We start from the raw sequence: 24,694 nt of genomic DNA on the forward strand, positions 1-24,694 counted from the left end.
AACAACAGAGTGGTAAAGCTGAATGTTAAACCTATAGTGAAATTTGATTCAATTAGCATAGGATCTTAATTGCAAAGACTGCACTATAACTAAATGTGTTGGCTGAGATTTTAATAGCAAAGGTTAAATAGCAAAAGGATACTACAGAGTGGGTGGATTGATTGGAAACAGTCCACTTGGTGTCAATTAAGCATGTTTCAAGAAAAATTGCCAAACTTTCAGGTTCAGAGAACACGAAGGAGGAGTTTGACTCGGACACAAAAAAAAAAACAATTCATCAATAGACATTGCACAGAGAAATCTCCCCTTTCTCCCCTTCATAATTCACGCTTCATGTATTTTGGTTGCCTTTCATTGAAATAGAAATGAGTGCAATTACAATGATAAGGAGAAGAAAGAGCACAGCCCTCTGTTGTAAGTAAGCACAACAAATTCACTGTACTGTATCTGGCTAAGAGGAAAAGCATACAATTACCTGATCCATGAGATCTGCATCAAGTGAAACTAATCTCTCCAAGATATTTGAAGTAGAGGGGATGTAAATGATATCAAATCTTTAAAAAATGACTATTCCAGTGTAAATCCTGGTTGAACCAAGGAGATGATTTAAAATGCTACAAATTCTCATCTGAATACCAAGGACAAGGGTAATTTTAGGTGATAAGGACATGCTGACATTAGCATTAAGGACATTGGACTGCTGTGCATACAGTATGTCCTAGAGATTTGAGGTTGTTGTACTTTTTTCACTCATTTCCCTTATGTACAGTATTTCCCTTATCCCTTATACAGGACAATAGACTTGATTTATCACTAGGTTCAGTTGGTAAATGTGATTGATTAGCTACTACAACATGTCATATTTGCTGCTCATATATCTTTTGCCATGAGATGTTCTGTTTGGGTTTTCTGATAATGCCTAATTGTGCCTAAAAAGTTTACTGTGTATGAGTTTTCTTCAGCTCTGAACAATAAGATAGCCAAAGGAGGGGCTTTTTGTTTTCCTGCAGTAGCAGTGATTTACACTGTACTTGGTACATACTTGACAGTAAGCAGAAACTGAAAGAAACAACATTTAGATCCATATGGAACAGAGCTGTATAGTAATTCTTTTTGTAAAATGTCATAGGGAGACGTTGTTCTGCACAGATCCAATAACTTGGGTTACCTCATCTAGTGTCAAAAGGTTCCACCATATGACCATATTGATCTCTTCATGGTCCACAATGGGTGTACCTGGTATGGAACCGATTGGTGTTATTAAATGTGAAGCTCATTGGCAAACCTAATGCACAAGGACTCTCAAACTTGAATTTTAAAATTAAATGAAACTAGCCCCTTGCAATACATGAATTGAAAAGAAAACAAAAACTATACATAGGGACATGTGCCTATATCAGATATGGCATATTTTTCAAGTGCCGTTGCTAATACTCCACATAATGCTACCTTGTGCTTTCTACATTTTTAAATATTGTTGCATCCAGCTAGCATTCCCCATCAATTTATACTGAATTTGTGGATATACAAGGTCTAAAAAAAACATTTCCCTCTCTCCCATCTGTATCTACTTGTCACCATTTCTGCCTTTTCAAAAATTAGAAAGTGCAGTGCATACTGGCAGTGTCCTCTTCTTTAATGTGAATCAAGCGGTTTCCATTCAAATGTATGCACATGAGGGCACACATTGTCACCATCCATATTGCAGGAAGACCTAGCGTATTTCAAGAGTTCACATATTTGCAAACATTTGGCAAACAATACCTGCTTGCTGTCACGTCTTTATTTTTGAATCCACACGGCAAAATGTCAAATTCACTTCAACAGGAGCATAGCCATTATAATTTATTAGAAACACACACCGACTAGCTTCAAAATAATGTGCTACATTGTTGGTGACTGTAATAATCCATCACTTTTCCTCCTCACAGTTTGTTATTTTATGTGTCCATCATATGGGAGACCATTTTTTTTGCTTACAGTGCATTTCAAAAGTAGATGAGCAAAGCACGGACCAGTCGAATGACTGAGACAGACAAGAACAATGCATGCTGTATAAAGATGAATTTGTTTTAAATAAGTCACCTAAACAACAAACAAGAATTAAGTAAGGAGAAAATATTTATGAAATCTGTTTGTTCTTGGTTCTCTTGATATGTTAATTGTACTGTATACACTACAGTAGTACCTGAGACTGCACACTGTTTGTTTTAATAGTATTGTGGGAGATCTGGTGTATCTCCAGGCTTGTTCCACACTGCAGGACACCTCTTGAAGAAATGTTTGACTTTCATTTCCTCTCAAAATTCTCCTTGGAGAGATTTTTTCTCAACAGCAAAACAAAGAACAAATCAATTTTGCACCATTTCGCCTGTCAAACCTTCCCACACCTGAAGGGGGCTCCACAGCCAAATCTTTGGGTTTTTCTTCTTTCTTCATGCGTATACTGTACATCATTTACATGTTCGTTAACAAGTATCAAACTTCACATGTCGACAACAACATTGACATAGCACTTTCAAACAGAGGTGAGCCTATTTTGATGGCACAAAAGGCATAATTCTGCAGATATTTTGGGTCTACTCAAAAATCCCATACACAAAAATAGAAAATCCCAGCAACAAAGGACTGTTAAAGAAACAGCCTTCATTAAAGCACTTGTCATCTAAGCCTTATGACCTAGATTCCTTTTAAGACCATTTTTCACAACAATCAGGACTGTATGATTTCATCCTTAAGGAGTATTTTAAGAAATAAAGGAGAAGACAGTAACAGCACATTATGTCTACGTCTGATGAGAATTATTTTTAAAAAATAATCAGAGATCTGGAGTCATCAACAAATACACCAAAATGTATTTTAAATCCAATGAGATTGTCATAATACCAAAAATACATAAAATATCAAATGTTTCTCTTTTTATTATACACATACTGTATGAACAACAGTATACAGTATTTCTTAAACAACTTGTTAAATATACTTTGTTTATAGCAACCGTTAAAAGGCTCCCCATATAATATCAAACAGCATTAAAAGCATACAATTCAAACAACACACAAATCAATATATAAAATAAAACAATATGTAATAAAATAATTCTCAAAAAACAGAATGTAAGTCTGGTTGGATGCATGGAAGAGTGTCTACACAGCCTGAAGATTTTATTTCAATGAATTATTTCACAGTTTTTGTCAATGTGACTATCACATCAAACTGCTTTGCAGTAAATGTGGTTACAATATTGCATGGATAAAGAGTTTGAAGTAAATACAATTAAAAAGTGTAAGTAAATAAAGTTATGGTATCTTTCCGAAAACAAATACACAGACCCAATGTTCCTCAGCCCAGTTCCACACAAGTTCTTGGTCATTTGTCTGTTTTAATCAGAGTTCTGCTAGATTAAACCTGTTGTAGTCGATTATGACTCTTAAAAGTTGAACAAGCTAAAGAATTAACATGAATTCTGTAGCAAGTACTGGGTTTTGAAATTCACCACATTTAAAACCGGATTTAATGAAATCCCTCAATAATAAGCTAGGATTTCATATATTTACAGAAATGTTTTGGAATTACATGAAATCCCTGATTTCTATTCTATACTATCACAGATGTGGAGATTTTTCTATCATTCTACTTGTGTCTGGAATTAAAGATCTCTGGGCTATGAAACAATGAATTCATATTATGAACATTGTACATTGGATAATAGTAGCCTATTCTGCTTCAAACAGTTGTAGGTAAGCAACAATGTACAGTATTAAACTGAGGACACGTTGCACATAATTGTGTTCTGCTCACTCTTTTGGCAACTACAATCAGAGCATTTCTCAATGCACTAGCTTAATGACCCAGAGCCAGTTGAAAATGCCACTCATATAAACATAACATAACTGTAAATACAATATTATTTGACCAGAAAATAAACACCATTGTGCAAAATCATTTGAATGAGAAAATGTCATAGATACAATTGCCACAAAAATAAATTATAACTATGCATTGTTTCCAACTACCATTACTCTAAAATAACTTAGCAATAATTAAGAGAACTTAATCGTTCCAGATTTTAATGATGTGACTGGTACTTTTTGCTGGATTGTGCAGCTTCCAGCAGTTCTTTTTCCCTGACTATGGGACTGTAGAATTCTTAAACAGCTGTGTCTTTTGCTGCATAAATCCTTTACCTGGATTTCACTTTTAACAAGATCCATGCTGCACCAGTTCCATTGGTCCGTCACTAAATAGCAGTCTATCAATGAAAATATTGGTCACTGGGATGCTTAGATCAGAAGAGCCCAGGGAATTCATGTTTGGCGTTCTTGTTCTATCCATCCAATTTCTAACCTCTTGGAGCCTATTCCAGCAAACAATGGGCGCAAAGCAGGATACACCCTGATCCGGCTACCAGTCCATCATGGGGCACACACAGACACAAACAAACGCACACATTAACACCACAGCCAATTTTCCCAGACGCCAATTAACCTACCAGCATGTATTTGCACTGTGTAGAACATACAAACTTCACAAAGATGGTACCCCATGTCTGGAATTAAATCCAGATCCCACCACTGAAAAAAAAGTCATGCTAACTACTGTGACACTTTTCCACCTGCTTAGCCCTTTTCAGTAAAATTGTCCAATTAGTTGCAAAAACATTTATTGTTTGTGGAGCTTTCTTTGAGATTGGAGGGAAAATGACACTAAACTCACTGTAAAGTGCATGTATGTCCAATCTGGCTAGCAACTGGAGAGCTTTAGTTGTTTTGTACAGTTCAGTGAAGCTGAACTTTTTCTTGAGTGCACCATGTCAATTACTTTATGTATTTCTCATCAGAAAAGCCAAAACCCCTGACCAAATAAGCTCCAGCAACCTGACAGAACACTAAAAAGCCATCTTTAACTGCGACTGCCTGTGGTGTGGGAAATTATTTGAGTAATGCACTTGTCTCGAAACCAAAGAAAGGGTCCGTTTTTCTCTGCTGGAGTTTGAATTTGAGGGTGGGCATGAACTCATTCGGATCTCAGGGTAGCTCCCTCATTTTCTTCAAAACTGAGCACATCATAGAAGAGCCTCAGTGCATTTTGAAGGAATGCAAGATAAATTGTGTGCTCACATTACACTCCTTCACCATTCCTGTCACCTTCAAAACATCCAGCATTGCTCTTTTCCTTGTGCCAAAAACTAGCTCTTGACAGCTAGCCAGCAATCCTTGGGATTCTTATCGGTTGGGACATAAACCAAGTAAAATTCATCCATAAAATCAAAACCAGTTTTCAGTTTGTGAACCCATTTGGCTTAAGATGAGAAAGCATGAACACTTTTGACAATTACCTCAATGTCCAGTTTAAACGAATCTCCAGCATGTTGTAGTTATGCAATACATGTGCCACACAATTTGTTTTGATGATACCACTATTCTTGTCTTTGAGCTTTTGGAAAACAATTGTGGTTATCTCAATTTACTCTAACATTGTTGGCTATCAAGGCAGAACGCTTCTCCAATTGAAGGCAGTTTTCTTGTAGCCTTTCAGTCAATTTGTGGGACGTCTGGTTGATCCAGCTCCCTGAGAAGGACAACGTTCAAGAAACAAAACTAAGGGGACCCGGAGAAGAGTCTCAGCATGAAGCACATCAGAGATTGTGATGTTGTCAGTGAGAGATGCTGACTCTGCTGAGGACAGTGTAAATTGATGAATGCTACCAAAAAGCATGTGTTTTCAGAGAATGATATGAAGAGTTCTCATCAGCCTTGTGTTGGTTATCAGGGGCATAGTGATACCAATGCGTTTCATAACAACTGGCAATTCGAAATGGAACAAAATTTGATTAATACAAGTAATTCTTTATTATAAGTACAGATTAGACATTTTATTGCTTAAAGCTTTACATCCTACCCTGTGGAAAGAACATAGTGACCCCTTATTACCGACAGGAGCACTAATGAAACCTTTAAATGTTTGCTATCCATGATAGTTTATTAGTATTTTTGTCACAGGCTGGCACAGTGGCACAGTGGTTAGGATGACTGCCTCACAACATGCTTTATTCTATCTGTCCATAGACGCACTTTGTAGGTTAATTGACTTCTGGGAAAATTGTCCCTGGTATGAGTGTGTGTGTTTGTGTCTGTATGTGCCCTGCAATGGACTGTCATCCCATCCAGAGTGTATCCTCCCTTGTCCCTTTTGCTTGCCAGGATAGGCTCTGGCTCCCCAATGACCCTATATTGGATAGAAAATTGATGGATGTTTAGAACACTACATAATTAGGAAGCTGATTCAATTAAAGGGATGGTTTAATTAGAAAGTAACAAGGAGCTCACCTAAAAGAAAAGTGCAGGCTTAAAACACATTGATACTGGCATATAAGTAACTCCTCTATCTAAGAGGCATCCCTAGTGAAGAGCAGAAATGAGCGAAGCCAGTCCATAAGGTTTGAATTCCTGAGGGTTTCACACATACCTTTTAATTACCAAGACTAAAATCTAAAAGAACAGACAATTTGACTTCTTACCCAAATAATTAGTTTAGTTAATTAAGACCAGAGGCGAACGCAGAACTAGAATAACCTTCGGCTCTTATGGATTTGAACAGCCAGTTCCTGGTATAGAGTGTCTTTCATAATCTTTACAGCGAGCTTACAGGGACCTGAGAAGCTGCAGTAGTTGCCGTTTCACCAAATTTCTAAGATAATTGAGATTGCTTCTGGTTGAAGGAATCCTAACACGGTCCACCAGTGACATGACTCAAGCTTAATATTTTAAGTCATTAAGGGTGACCTGCATGCAGAGCTAATTTACTATTACACTAATTTGAATTGGGGATTGGCTTTGATAAAAAAATACAACAAATATAATGTTGCTTTAAAGAGGCTTAAACAATTTTACATTTTATATTCAAAGCCTCCTAACTGTCATATCACCACTGACATCATTATCACTCACAGCTGAGTCTATTAAAAATGATCATTCTTGAAAGTTGAGGATCGACTTGAGAGTACTAGATCTGCACAGCCATTTCTATTAACCAGTGCAGATTTTGTCAGAATAAGTTCCGTCAGTCCAGTTTTGGCTAGGCTGATACAGGGATCACCGGCCCTGGGCCCAGAGAGCCCCAGTACAGGTCATTTTGTAGGCCACTGTTAATTCACCAGTATCTAAAGATATGGAAGAATTCCATTGTGACTAATTAAAAGGCGATTTTTCAAATAAAGTAATATAGAGATCATTTAAGACTAAGGCTGTGTCCCAGTAGGCACCCTTGCAGTCTAACGCCCTTCATATGTGTGTTTTCGCTGACGTCTGCTATGGCTTAGGTGTCGCATTTCTAAATTTGTGTTTCACAAGAATGCTCACAAGAGCCCCCAATGTGCTCTTCTCTAAAGTCCGCATCAGAGCAGACTCCCCTGAAGGGAATTACCCCCAATACCTTGCAAAATGGTGACGTTTCATATTCTAGCCTCTCAAAGCAGAGAGAAGTTGCCATGGAGAACATAATTTTGAAATGTTTGTAAAATTAAACTTTTTTACAGTTTTAAAACTCATAATATGTTATCTGAAAATTAAATTTCATGAGGCTGTTTGTTTCATACTGTATGTATTCTATGTACAAAGTTTTGATGTATACTTTTTAATTTGTTAACCCATTTCAACTGTTGAATATTCGTTTACCTGAGGTGTGTTTTTTACACAGAATATTTACACGCATTTAATAGTACAAAGCTTTAGGGTATTGCCCAGCTTACCTTAGTTTACATTGAATGAACACATTATGCACGTTATGTTCATCGTAGTGTCGTTTTTGTAATGGGACAGACACGATTAAATGTATTTAGTAGTACAAGGCTTTTTTAATAAACTGAGAGCAATATTGCAAAGGTTTCCTTAGTTTAGCCTAAGCCTGCTCAGCATGAATGAACACGATGTGTCACTACTTTTGTGCAGGGATAGACGACATGACATTCAATCATTGGAGAATGATTTTTTATTATTATTGACTGACCTGCACTTAATTAATTATTAATTATTATTTAAGTTAATTTAATTATTGACTGACTGACTGCACTGGAAAAGAAGCATCAACAACAGACAGCATTGCGACTCTGAGTCTTGTTACCAGCAAGTGACGTCACGTGAGAGTGTCCCATTACCCTTTTTATGATGATGTGCCCTTGATTACTCGCGCACTTGAAGTCCACACTTGCGCTATGTCACAGAAGTATGGTCTCGGAGGCAGGGCTTAAGGCGCATTTGAAATTTACATTTTTATAATTTATCACCTGGTACTGACAGTGTTTGATTTATTTCCATTGGTTCAAGCAGACGTGTTTTCTATGAGCATCCCAAGGTATCCCAATTTTACCTCCTCCCCTCCCCAACTGTGAACAATCGTCTCAGCATGTAACTGTAAGGGCTTTCTTCATGTATCAAGAACACTAACCATGCCCTCCAAATTTAACGATTTCCAGTTTCAGGGCCCAGAATGCTACATTTTTACCATGGACATCACATCTTTGTACACCATCATTCCCCACAATGACGGTCTTACAGCCCTCAAGCACACGTTGGACAAACGCACAGTGCTTGATCCGCCCACCCACACTTTTGTACGCCTTGGGGAATTGGTCCTCACACTGAGTGCTTTCTCATTCAATAACCTTTTTTATCAGCAGGTGAGTGGAATTGCCATGGGCACCAGGATTGGACCCAGCAATGCCACTATATTTGTTGGTTGGGTAGAAGAATGCTTCTTCACTTCCTACACTGGCTTTGTCCCTGACTAGTGATACATCGATGACTGCATCAGTGCTGCCACATGCTCTAATGACCAGTTAGAGCACTTCCTGCATTACTTCATCTACTTCTGCCTGTCCCTCAAATATACAGTTAACGTGTCTTCCACTACTCTTCCGTTTCTAGACATAAACCTATCCATTAGCTATCCACAACTCTCTACTTCAGTCTATTACAAACCCACAGATTTACACATCTATCTCCTGTACAGCTCATTTCACCCACATACTAAAAACTCTCCCCTTTTCACATTCCCTCAAGCTACAATGACTTTGCAGTGATGACATGGATTTCCAGCAAAATGCACTCTTTTTTCATCAACAGAGGATACCTGTTATTGACAGGGCCCTCACCCAAAAACAGCCCTCGGATCATTAACTCAATCAGGAACTCCCAGCCTCACAACCACATTCCTTTGGTGCTTCCCTACCATCCTAACACACTTTCTATCCCCAGGACCATTAACTACAACTTTTCCATCTTACATCCATTGGTACCCTTTTTTCTGACCACCCCATCATCTCATATCGCTGACCACCTAATCTGCGTAACCTTCTTGTTCACAGCTCCCTTGACCCCCCTCAGCAATCATCCACACCAGGTACTTTCCCCTGCAACAGAGCTCACTGCATCACCTGCAATTACACATCTAACACCACACTCATTCAAGGCCCCTCAGCACAATTCTGGATCATTCAAATGACATCTTGTACCTCCAGCAACCGTATTTACTGCATCTCTTGCAAAACATGCACAGCTATTTACTTTGGGGAAACAGGAAGGAGACTGGGAAACCACTTCAGGGAACATTAGGGCTGTGAGGTGAGGATCAAAGATTTCTCTTAGCCCGTAGTTTCTCATTTCACCTCTAACAGCCATGATCTCTCCATCTCTCCATCCATCTGCATTCTCAAAGAAGGGTTTCTTAACTCCCATTATAGAAAGACATCTGAAACCAAAATTATCCTGAAACTTGGATCACACCTTCCCCCTTCTTTCAACAACAGACTCGTTTCCTTCTAATCCTCTCTATTCCTTTGCAGGTTTTGACTTCACCTCTCTCAACTTTGCACCACCAACTTTCTCTACCTCCCCCCGGCTCCCGCCTCCTCTACACTCCCCGCTTTTGTTCTCCTATGCTACATCTGTTGCTGACTTCCCTCTCTTTCTCACACCTGAAGAAGGCTTCACAGCTGAAACATTGTTTCTTTTCATCTCTTTTCTGCATGGAATAAACCTTTACTTCTTACTGCGTGGTCTATGATTTTATTAAGTTTATTCTGGTTACAAAATCATCTCTCAAACCCTGTCCATTGAAATTATATAATAATTTCAAGTGTCAGCTATGGTATCATAAAGCACATGACAATGATTGAAAGTCCTTTGAAGATACTGCAAATATCATGAATGTTATATAATGTGTTTTATGTGTTATGGAAAAGCAGCAAGGGATACAGCAATGACAGAGTTACTTCAAACTGGAAAAGGAATGTTTTCCAAAAAGATTGACAGTTTCAGATGATGTTGCTGAAAATGAAAACCTGCAGGCCTTTAAGGAGTGGATGTTTTAAGGATGAGTAACAATTGACATGTTAACCTTTCTGTGACCTCTGTAGTGTATGTTACAAGCTTGCCCTGAGGAAACCATTGATTCCTAGAGGGTTTTTTCCACACCTAAAAATGTTTCATGTTTTTCTTCCTTTAAGCTGATTCTTTTCAGTCAATTACTGCTTCAGTCACCTGAATGAACTCTTCATTCTAGATGATGGAAATTACTGAAAAGGCTTTGATGTTTGTCTTTTATGTATGAAAAAAATGTGCTGACATCAAAACTGTCTGTAAAGCTCTTGTTGTACAAGGTATAAAAATAGGTATTAAAAATACTTTCACAAAGTATTTTATAGGTAAGAGGGGTCTGTTCACCATAGCCGACATGGAGCACCCTCTGAGGTATAGCAGCTGTTCATTAAAACTTACAAATGACCCATCTAGTCGATTAGACTTTTTCAGTACATAATTAATTTAAGCATCTTATCTGGCTGTTTCATGAAGAAAGATAGGGTATCCATCTTAACATCATAGCTAGGCAACTTGTTCCATGCTCCTACTACCCTTTACGTAAAGAAGTGCACTTCTCAGATTTAGATGCACTTTCACATTGCTTTTGATGGTGTCTTCTGGTTCACGTGCTGTTGTGGATTCTGAAGACAAGTGGTTCATTGTGTTAATACCTTTGAGGATGACTGATTGGACACATGTCTCAGTCTAAAAATAAAGTTTAATTTTAGACTGTCCATTAGAATTTTAGGGTATTACGTATCATGTTCTTTTTTTCTGACCAGGCTCACGCGTTATAAGTTTGTGACCAAAACTGTATAAACCACTTCTTAATCAAAGTATATGTATTATCTTTAAAGCCTGCTGCCTGCAATTTCAGAACTTTTTAGTTAGTATTATACCATTAATATACCATTTCGATTACTTGCTGCTGTTTATTCAGATAACCTTTAAAAGTTAAGCAAGACTTAACTTTTCTAAATCGCTGATTATTCTTAATAAACTTATCACATGGGTAGCCACATTAAAATAGACAAAGATGACACTTAACAGTTTCTAAGTATACAGAAAATCCAACTTTGACTTTCCTCAGCCTGAGGTACAGTATGCTGCTTCTTTGGTAAATCCCTGTGAGATTCATTTACTAAATCAAGACCCCTCTCTGTCATCACCAAAAGTTAACCATCTTTATCTTTTGAGACAGTTAAGTTCTTCACTTTGTATGTTTTTGCATTTCCATTTCCATTTATTTCAGCTTCCATTGCAACATTCTGTTTTCTCTCTCAGCCCGTTTCACCATTTTCCTGAATTTGATCTCATTACAGGCTAATTCAGCTCTTTATTCATGAAGCAGAATATAAGTAACATACATTATAACTAATATGATCTGACCTATTTTCTATTAATTAGAAACAATAGAGACAACATACTTGTCCCACTCTATTCCCCTTCACCTCAGTCTTATTCTGTTCTAGAATGCTTTCCTGGAATTGGAAACATTTGGGATTCTACCTGTACAGTTTCAAATGAAACCAAAACTTTAAATTAAATTATGATGATAGTTTCCTTGGTTGTTCTCTCATCTCTATTTTATTCACTCTGTGTTGGTTTTTAGAAAAGTCTAAATCAATGAACCCTCTAGTTAGTGTTCTTACAAACTGGGTAAGAAAGTACTAGTCCCATTAAATAGCAGGTAAAGAGGAAAACGAAGAATTACCCTGTCGACACTCATATTGACTGGCTTAGAACACACACTTGCATTCTTGTGTTAAAGGATACCAGTAGCCAGTAAAAAGACTTCAGAAGCTTAGGTAGCTAACTGTATGTAGCTTCCTTTGAAATTGAAGAGCAATGCTGAATGAGGATCAGAGATACTGCCTGTGGCAATCTTCCTACCATCATTGATGCCTCTTTCAGTAAAACAGCTGCATACTCAAATTATTTTGAGAAAGAATGAATGCCTCAAACAGGGGGTAATATTAAGTCATGTCAAAGAATGATCAATGCAATTCATGGTAGCTCAATGTAAGTTTTTACTTGGATATACAAAACAAACCTGATATCTCTCTTTCAGATACTGATGACACTTGTACGCTGGTATCATGACACCACAGGTTTTTAATGTATTCATTCACACAACAAACAAAAGGCTTCTTTAAATTTGTATTCTTTATTAAATATAGAAAACACCATTTCATTAATGGTTAAAAGCAATGGCAGAAATCTCTGAATTATTGGGGAGTGTGGGAGGGGGGTGGTGGCCAACCCCTGAGATACAAAATTACTTTTTTACCCCCTCCGTTACAAGACAAGTGCCCAGACCCTTTTAGCCCAAAAGTCCCCATTGTAGCTGACAGAACTTGAATATGACCCGCCCCCCAAACCAAACCACAAAGAATCAGCTTATTAAAACTGAAAACAATGTACAAAAATTGAATTGCTCACTCTTCTAAGGTATGTTACAGTTCATTTGCTGCCAAAATCTGAAAATGCAACATTAAAAGGTAAGTACATTGCAAAACAGTAACATTTGTTTTTCCATATTAATATGAAGAGCTTCTGCCAGTGAGGTTCTATGATTTGTTTGCTGCTTTTGTAAAAACTGAAGGTCAGCCTAGCAGCTTTGTAAAAATAGTCTAGTGACTGAATATCGTACTCTTCTCTGGAGGTTATTATCGGAACAAAAAACGCTACCGAGCAGTACAGATTGAATCCAAGTCGAAGTGCAAAACAGTTCTCCAGGCATTTGGGGACCTCAAGGTGCAGACAGTGGAGATTCCCTAGAAGGCGATCCAGTATTGTCCTCAGGTGGAAAGACTGTGAGAGTGCATGCTCGAATGCCTCCAAGAGACTCGGGGAGGTCGAAGACTTTCTGCCACTCGTCCTTCTCTGGATCGTACTTTTGAACAATTTCCACCATGCAGCGGTTGTTCCACGAGTAGCCGCCCACCACGTAGATTTTGTTCTCGAACACCGCCACGCCCACGTCACTCTGCCCGCGCAGCATGGCCGCGATGGGAGTCCACTGGTCGAGGGCCGGGGAGTAATACTCACAGCTCAGGACGTCGTCGTAGTCGCTGGTTCCTCGGAAGTGGTTTCCGCCAATGACGTAGAGCCTGTCGCCAACAGTACACATACAGTGAAGTCCTCTCACTGTGGTCATGGGAGCCTTCTGTGTCCATTTGTCTGTGTCGGGGTCGAAGCACATGAGCTCTTTTTGGAAAGTGTCATGAGTGATTCCTCCTGTAGGGAAGATGCAACGAATTATCAAGAGTGCCTTGCATATAAAATACTTTTTTTTAAAAGGAAAGACTGTTTAGATTGAAAGTCACTACTGGATATACATTCAATCTTTTATAACATGCATTCGAGTGATATACACATTGTACAGACGTGTAAATATTAAAACACACAAGACACTGGATGGCTGAATACTCAAACCAAAAGGGGAACCATTTCATTGTTTTAAAATACATCGGCTGTATATAATGTCAGTTGCGTTCACAACCACAACCAAGAACACAAATACAACACTGAGGAGTAGTTTTTCAAAAAATAATCACTTAAAACTGACTGAGTTTATACGCATTTGTAAAAATACACATATTGTGCTGCAATTCCAGGTTCCACTTCCCACTGTATTATATGAAAAAGAAACAACTAACAAGCTTACTGATAAATTTCGTTATTAAGGAAGATAACATTATTCTTTAGACTTGGGGACTTGATTCAAAGCTTTAAGCAAACACTTAATTGCATAGATCTCTAACATTTAATGTTAGTGGATTTCAGACTAACATGCCATGTAAAAATAGTATTAGAACACTTTAACTACCTCACAAAAAGTCTAGTTAATGGCAATTTTTAAGTGAAGTACATACAAAATAACTGACAATCAAAATTTGTATATTGATGTGAAGAACCTCATGCCTGAAGACAACTCAATAGCTAAAACACTATTTTTCCTTTCAGCGTTACAGCAGGAATTAACCTCTACTTGTTCCTTCGTAGCTTGCGTGCTGACACAGCTCTATATTCAATCCCTTCTTGATTAAAGGGTTATACACATTACAACAACCACCTTGGGTGCATATAGTATCCGCAATGAATAACTGAATTATACTGTGCCTTCTTTTTCAGTGCAACCCAGACATACACAAAGTGTTTATTTTAAAACCTGACATTTAGACGAATCCACAAACCTAAGAAAGAAAAAAAGACTACAAGCAAGCAAATAAATCTAAGGTATACTGAGATGAAAGGAGGAAAAGGAAATGGTGAATGTGAAACAAGGACAAGTCAGGGGGGAATTCTGAAAATAAATATGAATATGTTCCCCAGTGTCTCAGAACCCCCTGCCCAGCTGATCAGTGTTCCCGGGTGCTTGCGAGTCGCAGTGAGGACCTGTCATGCATGTGTAATGTCTCTGGAATTCCTAGCTGCTGTTCACAAGCTCATTAATTATCCAGAAATAAAACACTCCTTTTTGAATTGGCGTCTGATAGATTTGCTTTGTTGGGGCTATGTAGGATCACTTGACAGGTCTATGTATCAAACAGTAACAAAGCCAACCGCACCCATTCTAGATTCAGAATGAATTTTTAAAAAGTAGCTCTTAGTGAATGAATATAATTAATAAAAACCGTGAAACATCCAGAATTGTGAACAATGGCTGTTATGTTCCTTACAGAAACTGAACACATGCAATACCGTTCAAAACTGTTAGAGCAAGCTCTTGCTTCACAGTTCTGATGTTGTCATGTACATGGAGCCTTAAATTCTAGGAAAGGCAAACTGTCTAACTAATTTTACAACTCACATTAAAACAGAAAAGAGCACGAGCAAAAACACATAATGTACAAGAACCTGTAAAACTTGATACACACTGCACTAAACAATTTCTGCGTATTAAATACACATCAAAGTTCAATAAATGGCCAATTTAAAGATCCAATTATTTGCATAGATCTGCATTTCAGCTTGGTTCACTCAAAAGCTACTACATTGGTAATCTATTATTAATATATTTCCATCCACTGATACACATTTCACTTTGCCTGGGGCTTTAAAAAACCCACAAAATAGTACTACCAATGGGGGGTTACAAAACTGGTGAAATCAGAATTTGACCGAGCGGTTTAGTCGATAAGTGAAATTATTATTCATTGGAATCTGTTGATGGGGAGGGGGAAGTCTGGGCTGATCTACTCGGCTTGCTGCAACCACGACCTTCGCCAGTAAAATGAAGTGAAAATGGATGGATGAACTCCCAAATTGTAAGCAATTTTTCTAGTATATACCCGAGTGTCTGATATAATTAGAGGCACGTGAATACTTTGTTCTCTAGCACAGTTTTGAGAGGAATAAGAATCCAGGTACATTTGGTTAAACAAATATTTATTTAACGTTCAAAAAACAAGTTACTCTAGTACAGTATTTACAAACAAGGTGTTTCAGAGGCATAACTTTCTGGTCACCCAGAAAACCCCAGACTGCTGCTAAGCATTAAACTCTATGCCTACAGAGGCCACATAAGAGATAAGCTGCCTTCTAGCTAAATACAATGCAACCTACAGTTAAATCTCTCTCTCTGCACTCCGGATACCACAAAATAAATGGGAGCCTATATCCCTATCCATAAAAATGCACCCTCAGCAGGAAAGACGTTTCTAACTGAGGTATTTTTTACCCAGGAAACCCAAGTTCCCTTTGCCAGCAGCCATATCACCCTGCAACTCACAACTGGCAACCCACTGAAGCAAAGCAGGTGTGAGCCTGGTCAGTAGCTGGATGGGAGACCTCCTGGGAAAAACTAAGGTTGTTGCTGGAAGAGGTGTTAGTGCAGCCAGCAGGGGGCGCTCACCCTGTGGTCCACGTGGGTCCTAATGCCCCAGTATAGTGATGGGGACACTATACTGTAAACAGGTGTTGTCCTTCGGATGAGATGTAAAACCGGGGTCCTGACTCTCTGTGGTCATTAAAAATCCCAGGGCATTTCTCGTAAAGAGTAGGGGTGTAACCCCGGCATCCTGGCCAAATTTCCCATTGGCCCTTACCATGGTCTCTTAATAATCCCAATCTATGAATTGGCTTCATTACTCTGCTCTCCTCCCTACTGATAGCTGATGTGTGGGGAGCGTTCTGGTGCACTATGGCTGCCGTCGCATCATCCAGGTGGATGCTGCACATTGGTGGTGGTGGAGGGGAGTCCCCATTACCTGTAAAGCGCTTATATAGAAAAGCGCTATATAAGTGTAAGCAATTATTAATATTATAAATGCACAGAACAGCAAACTCTCTCTAACAAAGTTCAAATACTTAGCTCCAGTCAGGTGTGATTTGGATGATCATGGAGTAGGGGCTCTTGCCTGGTACAAGTTTCAAGTTCCAATTCCTCCGGACTCTCGTCTCTCCTCATCTTCTTCCCTGCTTTTGGTCTCTTCCTTCTCCCCTCTCTGTGCTCTTAATGTGATCTTTATATTGTGTGTGTCTGTACTGCTCCTCAACAATCATTAACCCACAAGTTACCTAGGTATACTTACGTAAACTTTACAATTGCTTCTGCTCAAGGGAACCCCCAGACCTCAACAAACATCCTCTATGCTTTGAAACTAGAAGTGTTTACTCTGCCAAGCTTCAAACTTTAAATCTAAAATCTAAGAGACACTTCTTAGTCACCTTAAACTGTAACAATAGTTTATCAACACTACTAAGTTTATCTAAGTTAATGTTTCTAAATCTGGGTTAATCTATCACAGCTCATTGTACTTATAATGCAAAAGTGATATTGTGGCTTAACAAACAAACTACTGGCCTGTGAGGGAAAGAAAGTCAATTTGTTTGTTTAATATGAATAACATTTAGATTTGCACCGGCATCTTTTATGTGACAATGAACACTTAATGAAAAGCAGAATTATCTAGAACACCTAAACAACAATACAGGGCCAGCAGGGTACAGTGATCCCCAACTGTCAAACATACATCCTAGCAAATTCTGAGAATATCATACTTGCTTAATGCTCTTCATTTAAGAACGCATCATCCTGCACTGCACTTGACATCAGACAAGATGAGGTATAATAAAAAATGGTAAGCTGAGCTTTTACAAGTCAGAAACAAGATGTTTGCAATGTGTGAAGGAAAACAGTTCTAGGCTCTTCTCAGAGATCATAGCTATATTACCATGTGTCATCAATGAAAGAATTTAACCACACTTCCAAGAGGCTTCAGTCATTGATGAAATGAAGTTGACTATGGCCAAACACAGTACTGTATATAGTTCTTGAGGCAAAACTACTGGACTACTGGGTAACCATAACAGGGGTTTGCTTGTATTCTCTCATGGTCAGAACTCCTACACTGCAGGATTAGACAGTGGTGTACTGTTAATGTAGTATCACCACACACAGTATTCCAACTATACCATCCCCTGATCTAGTGTAGACTAGATGACTAGTCAGGCAAAGTATGCTAAACATTCAACAAGTAAAGAGGCAGTAAACCTGTGTTTTAAGACTTTAATCAGTGAGGATATGAAGACAGGCTTCTTGAATGTGTCACAGATGGTCTAACCACCATGCTGTTTTTCAGATCATTAAGAAGTAAACCCTGTCTTTGTTTATAAGCAGGATGTTTTCTATGTGCACCTAGGTATAACCCACTGGCCTTTCAAGCTACACTAGACACTTTGAATTGTTCTTCTCATGGCAATTAAACTGCAGACGAGGACAAAACAAGCTCACCTATTCTGCCAGCAAAATGCTTATTTGAAAAAAGTGTTCTGCAGAAAAGTGATTGTTAATTCTTTTTTGTTTGTGAATATACAGCTGCTAGCTGACTGAATTTGCACAGCTAACTTAATAGAACAAAAGGTGATTTTTAAATTTTATACCTTAAGTTAACCAAACATACTTATCAAGACTGACACATTTTAGAACTGTGTAATAGGCAATTTTTAATATATGATGAAAGGTAAAGAGCAATTAACTTGTGACTTCTTTCAGTCATTTGCTTTAGTTCTACTACAGTATATAATATATTCAAAGCTCTTTAAAGCAAATGAGAACTGAAAATGTCCCCAAGTCAACAGCACAGTTTTATTATTAAAAAACAGAAGTAGAAATAATAATATTCATAGACAGATGCTCCCAAAATGCACGTTTGCAAAGCACAAGAGGACACCACCATTTATGAGCTGTTATTTGAGGTTTGAGGTTTGAATAAAAAGAAAGCCACTCAGCAACTCTTGGTCATTTCATCGTTAGCATCTCATTGATCCAAAAATCTCATTAAAATAGAGCTGCAATGATCATTTGTATATTCAAATATTCTGATAAAAAATTGATTCGTTTTTAGCCTTCGGTGATTTGCAAAACTTTAAAGATAATTGATGGAGAGCAGGTCTTAAAAAGGTCTTAAAAGTCAATTAACCACAGAAACAGTGCTCAAAATCATCAGTTTTCCCCAAAACGATCAATGGCAATGCACGCTGCACTGTCTGCAAATTTGATCTTGCCACATAAGTGCAATATGTATGCTGGAGTATTTTTGAAAGAAAGCCATCATAGTCTTTTGGGCCCAGAAGCAGCAATCTTGTCTCTTTTTATACAGCACTTTTAGACACTTTTTTGCTGACATGCATCATATTCTTGATTTTTGAATGTGGTTATTTCTCAGAATGCAATTTTCAATTAAAATGGCCTTAAAAAGGCAATATTTCTTTATAATTTCCCTTTATCTAATAAGGGTTACAAGCATCTTGGATTGTAACCCTGCAGATTAGCTGTTACTACACAGTATTTTTTGCCTCACTGTTTAAATCATTACACCAGGCTTAGGTCTATTATGTATAAGTCAGTTGCATAATTAATTACAAGATGTGCTGTATAAAGGCATACATAAGGAATTAAAAACTATAATACTAGTAATCCTGGCACTGTGAATAATATAATCTGAATATACTGATGACATCTGAAGTGTTTACAGTCCTGCTCATTTGCCAGAAATTAGCAGCAGGAGGACTTATCTTAAATGGAGCAGGATGCTCCATGCACACATCCTATAAGGATTTAGATATCTGTGGTACTGACAGGCTCTTGACTGCTCAATCCAATACTCAACCAGCAGGCTCACAGATTTAGAAAGGTCACCAGCTGACAAAAGAACAGTTTAAATATGTTACCGTAACTTACAATTTAGGTGATTACCAATTGCAGTTTTCTCACACAAACATTGCATAGAATCAAGCCATATTTCTTAAGAATGTAAGTGGCTTTCTGCTTTGTTTTTTGGTACTTTAGATCATATAAGTGTTCAGTCTGGATAGAAGAATATTTCAGAATAATCAAAACAGCACAAAACACAGGTTGGAAAGCTCAGGTTTACATATTTTAAATTTTGTTAAAAATCACCAAGAGCCTCCTCAGCTTTGCATCTAGATGTCTTGGACTCCATGCTGAACCACAGACCAATCAGGGCCATCTCTGGGTTTGTCTCAGTGGACATTGACTCAATTTCTGTCATTGGCACAGATGAGGAAATTGAAACCTAAAACATTGCCTGTTGAGCTGCTCTCAACCACAACTTTACAACTCAAGGTCAGGATGTCCAGGAGGCTAACCACCATTACACAAGATAATTGTTTGTGCAGTGCACTCCTGCTAAATTTAGTAATGTTTCTGATCTTTTATGGTATTCTAGCAATGAAAATATGTGGCTTTGGGACAGAACAGTTAAGAACACAGAGCTTACTGGGGAATTAGAATATTCATTTTGTATGTTTTTGTAAATCAATATAGCCTACACTCTCCTGAGGACTGCAGTACAGCAGCTTCATCACCTTATATCCTGATAATGTCATCTCATCTCCATAATTTATGACTAGAAAAGGTCTGTATTATGAGACTTTATAGATTCAGATAAAATCAATTATGTTTATCATTCAAGTACAATTACATGAGTAATAATACTGCAAAGAACAGACAGGACTGCTGTTCTCCATCCTTGTGCATTTACAAAGAAGAACAAGGATTAAAAAAAGCTTCAAATGCTGTATCTATTCATCCACATTATGTAACCTGTTAAATCCGTTAAAAACATGGAATCTAAGAAGACACTTTACCTGAAATGTACATAAAACCACCGTAAACCGTCCCAGCATGTCCATAATGAGGTTCATTCATTTTCGCAACATATGTCCATTCATTTGTCCTGGGATTGTAGCACTCCACTGTAGCTGTTCAAAGAGGGAAAAAAAACAGTTACTAAGACGACAAGTGACAATAACTAGAACAGGCAGAACTGGGAATTACAGGCCTTCAAGGGTCCTGTGAGAAAATAAATTTTCCATCCTTTTGGATAACAGTAGGCAGTGGCAGGCAGAGAATGAGAACACATATTAGAATGAAAACAAAATATATTACAGATACAGTACCTGATTAATCAATTTCATAATTAAAACTTTAACAATACAAAGTTTCATGAACCGTCTTCTCTTCGTTGAAATAATTAGATGAAGCCGTTAACGATAAAAGAATGAAGCGGTACTACCAGCACAAGTCTCAGAATTGTAAAAAAAATAAAATCCTGATTAATTGATTTTTTACGTTGAACAGTTCAAAATTAAAATTAAAGACTTCCCTTGAGTTAATTCTGTATATTGGTCCAATTAGAAATTAGGAATGGAAATTGTTTTGTCCAATTTTATAATTAACCATTTTCCACACCTCTGATGCATGTGATTGAGGAATGGGGTTTAAATAGTTCTCCATGTAATTAATTATTAATTTTAATGTTTGGAAACATATACCAAAAGGTAGAACAAGCAACACCCTCCATCTGTGGTATCCTGTCTGAATTGATAGACTTTTATCTTTAAAGTGTACGGACAATTTGCGCTAGTGCATCAGGTTGATAGATTCATCTTGGCAGCCATTGGCAAACACAATATTTTTTTCTTTGGAAGAAGTCCTTAATTCAGGCTTGTTTTCTCTCAGGGACCTGCTGTGTCATCGTGAAACAAACATGGTAAAATATATTCAGATGTATGTTGTGTCTGGAAGCAGAAGTATTATATAAACGGGTAAGATCCACCGGACTTATACCTTAAAGGCACAGACCTCATCATTTATGCAGAATTCCTGAAGAATTCCTTTCAATTATGCACAAAGAAATAAAGTAATCATCCATGATATGACAGACAGACTGAAGCTCCTAATATGAACTACTGTCCTAATTCTCTAACATTTAATTTTGCAAAAACCTCTTTGCAAGGTTGTATCATCAAATACACATTCTGGAAGAAAACTTCATTTGTGGTCTCAAAAGGTCAGCCTCTATAACACATTCTCAAAGTATAGATTAAAACATTATTTTAGTTTATTTCCTGATTTATGATAAGAGATTTTTAAAACAGTATTATTTTTCATTGAAGTATTAATATCACACACAATAAAAGACCTAATGCTCTCAAAGAGACACTGAAAAGTTCATTCATACATACATTTCATACATCTTATTTCTAAAAGGATACTGCACAAATTTTTGATACACTGCTTTCCAGATCATTTTCCCTAGATATGCAAGTGGCAAATGGTGTGTAGTCCTAAATGTTCTCTTTGTATGTCACCTTGTTAGCTGGATGTCAACTACTGCTGCTGAAACAAAATAAATACAGCTGATCTCTCAAGCCCTGACTCAGCCCTCCCCACTCCTGTGTCTATGGCAACAAGCAACAGCATTCTTAGGATCACTGAATGCACAGTGCTCAATCTGCAATACTCAGCCGCAGAGGTGAACAACAACATGATTAATATTATCCAGTAGCAATCACAGAGGTTCAAATAACAATCGCCACATTGATCTGGCATCATGATCTGAGCAACAACACCCGGGATTTACAGAAAAGCAAACAATCCAAATAACACTGGCAGGGCCAGCCAGGCAGCTGTGCTGCTTTTGAGTTGTTTTTTCCACTCTGCAAAGGTCACAGACAGCACCAACAGAAACTGTCTTCACAGAACTACTGACATGATTTTTTTTTATTTTATTATTAAGATTGTGCTTTCTGAGAGAGGTTCAGGATAAGAGTAATGGAGGTGTTTAACACAAAAAAAAACCTGAAGAACAGTTACAAGAATTTGAACAGACTTAATTCAATCAGGACTGTGCTAAGGAAACAAAGCAAAAATGTGATTCACCTAATGGGACAGAAAAGGAAACCTTCAAATAGCTATTTTCTTCCATAACTGGAATAAACCACAGGAGAAATAATATTATTGGAATAATACACAGGAGTATTAGTGCATGAAGTGTACCAATTTTACTCCTTCTTTTAAACTGAATCCACAGATTCACAAATCCACAAATTACAGCTGGTACTGGCAGTATAAAGGGAATCTGTGGGGGAAACAAAACATGAATGAAATACTGTTGAAGTGAAATGGAAATATTTGCAACTCATTACAAGGACATAAGAAACTGAAATATTCCAATGCTAAACTAAGATACAAAGAGGCGTCTAAACATGGGGGTGGGGGCAGAGCAAATGTGTCTCCTAAAAAATCTCCTCAAAGGGTAAATTCAACTAGCTTCCAGAAATGCTTCTTTATCGAGACAGAATATTTAATGCGCAATATAGAAAGTTAGATCACTTCTACTATTTACTGTAGCAACAGACCTTTAATCCACCATAACATCCACCATAACCATAGGGCTATTTTCAGAAAGTAGTCTATGTATAAGTTTTAATAAATATATTCAAGGTGACTTCTGAATTTATTAAGTGCCATTTTGCAGTCCTTAGAATGTGGTGCAACTATATTTTTCGGTTTTCTGGAGCCTAATTTGAAAACAGGTCATGCTGTGCTTTGTTGGAACCTAGGTTTCTATCAAGATTAAGTTTTATTTGCAGAGGAAGTAAGGAGAAAATACAGGTGAAAAATATGCTATGTCAAATCACTGGGACTTGAGTAAAAACTTTAGCCAGGAACCTGGTAAGATTGTGCTCTACCTAATGAGTCACAAAAGTGCTATTTCAAAGATGAGTGAAACGTCTGACAAATACAGGAGGGCAATTATGCCCTGGAGTCTGTAAACGCATTGATTCTCAAGTGCAATTTCCACTGTGGCGATAGTTTTATGCAAGATGTGAAAGTAAACGCGAAAGACTATGTAATCATTTTAAAGCCAAATGTCTGAAGGGCCTACATGATTTTCACCACAAAAATGCCTTTCACAAAGGGCACTATTTCATCATACAAATAAAGTGAAATGCATCTACTGACTTCTCAGTTTATCTCTTAAGAATACGTTCTGACTTTAAATTTCTAACACTAAAAACATCCCAAGGAAAGGGCATTTGTGAAAAACAAATAATTAAATTTAAATGGACTATTACTTTTCGGGTGGGGCAAAAATAAAATCCATGCATCTTGTAACTGCTTCATCCAATTCTGGGTCATGGATGAGCCAGAGAGACCAGTTCTGGAATTTAACCCAGTGCCACAATACAGCAAGGCAGCAATTGCTCCATTGTGCCACCCACAAAATAATCTATACAAATGTTTATTTTCAGTTTAACTACCAAAAGTTAATGTTCCTCTTAACAATAAATGCTAAAATATTTTCTTCTGGTTCACGAGTCATTGAAGTTTGTTTTTCATCTTCTCACAAAGCTGTAAAAAATCAATTACACCTCTTCAATGCTACAGAGGCAATTTATTACATACTGTATCCTAAATGCCAGTTGTTTCTTTAGATGAACATACTGATTAATAATTTTCCTTGCTATCTATGTAAAAGATTTTGATGTCTACTTTACATTTTCATCTCCTAAACAATTGAGAAGCATTAAAAATGCTACTATTACAAACATTTAAATGTGTAGATATTTCTCCTGTGGAAACAAATTTGGAAAAACTAAAGAAAGAAGTGTATTTTATATGAAAGCAATTTGAAGAGGTTTACGGAACATGGCAAAATGCCTTATTTAAAGTCTGTTCTGTTTTTATCTGTTTTTTATTTTTCTACATTATAATTTTGACAAGAAACAACTTTCATTGACAGCTTTATAGAAAGGAAACCAGACAGATGTGTTGCAGAGCTTCTCAATCACCTAGAATTGAAATCCACCTTAATATCATGTTAGCTTTTCAACTCGTGCCAAATTAATACATGGCATTAACGCTGGGTCCCCATTTGAACATACAAATGAATACATTGCACTTCTCTGGACAGCCTTTAACACATACAGCTTTGACAGCAAGAAGGCAAAGAAGTTAACATACTGTACATGTTTTCCAAAGGCCAGCCCTCCAATCACTTAATTACTATGCTTCA

At 37.5% G+C, this 24,694-nt stretch overlaps 1 protein-coding gene across 26 annotated transcripts in view; it reads right to left on the minus strand.

Moving 5' to 3' along the window:
- Positions 1-12,506: 12,506 nt before the first annotated feature.
- klhl13 (kelch-like family member 13) overlaps positions 12,507-24,694 on the minus strand; it is a 121,139-nt gene continuing 108,951 nt past the window's right edge. For all 26 annotated transcript variants that reach the window (XM_088649072.1, XM_088649062.1, XM_088649051.1 and 23 more), the window contains 2 exons: positions 20,478-20,591; positions 12,507-13,598 (listed from right to left, as the gene is read on the minus strand). In XM_088649072.1, the coding sequence (XP_088505198.1) occupies positions 13,111-13,598; positions 20,478-20,591 (602 nt within the window). In that variant the 3' untranslated portion in view covers positions 12,507-13,110. The remainder of the gene's footprint in view (positions 13,599-20,477; positions 20,592-24,694) is intronic.

This window comes from Lepisosteus platostomus, chromosome 10 (genome assembly GCF_059453375.1).
Source record: "Lepisosteus platostomus isolate fLepPlt1 chromosome 10, fLepPlt1.hap1, whole genome shotgun sequence".
Lineage (NCBI taxonomy): Eukaryota > Metazoa > Chordata > Actinopteri > Semionotiformes > Lepisosteidae > Lepisosteus > Lepisosteus platostomus.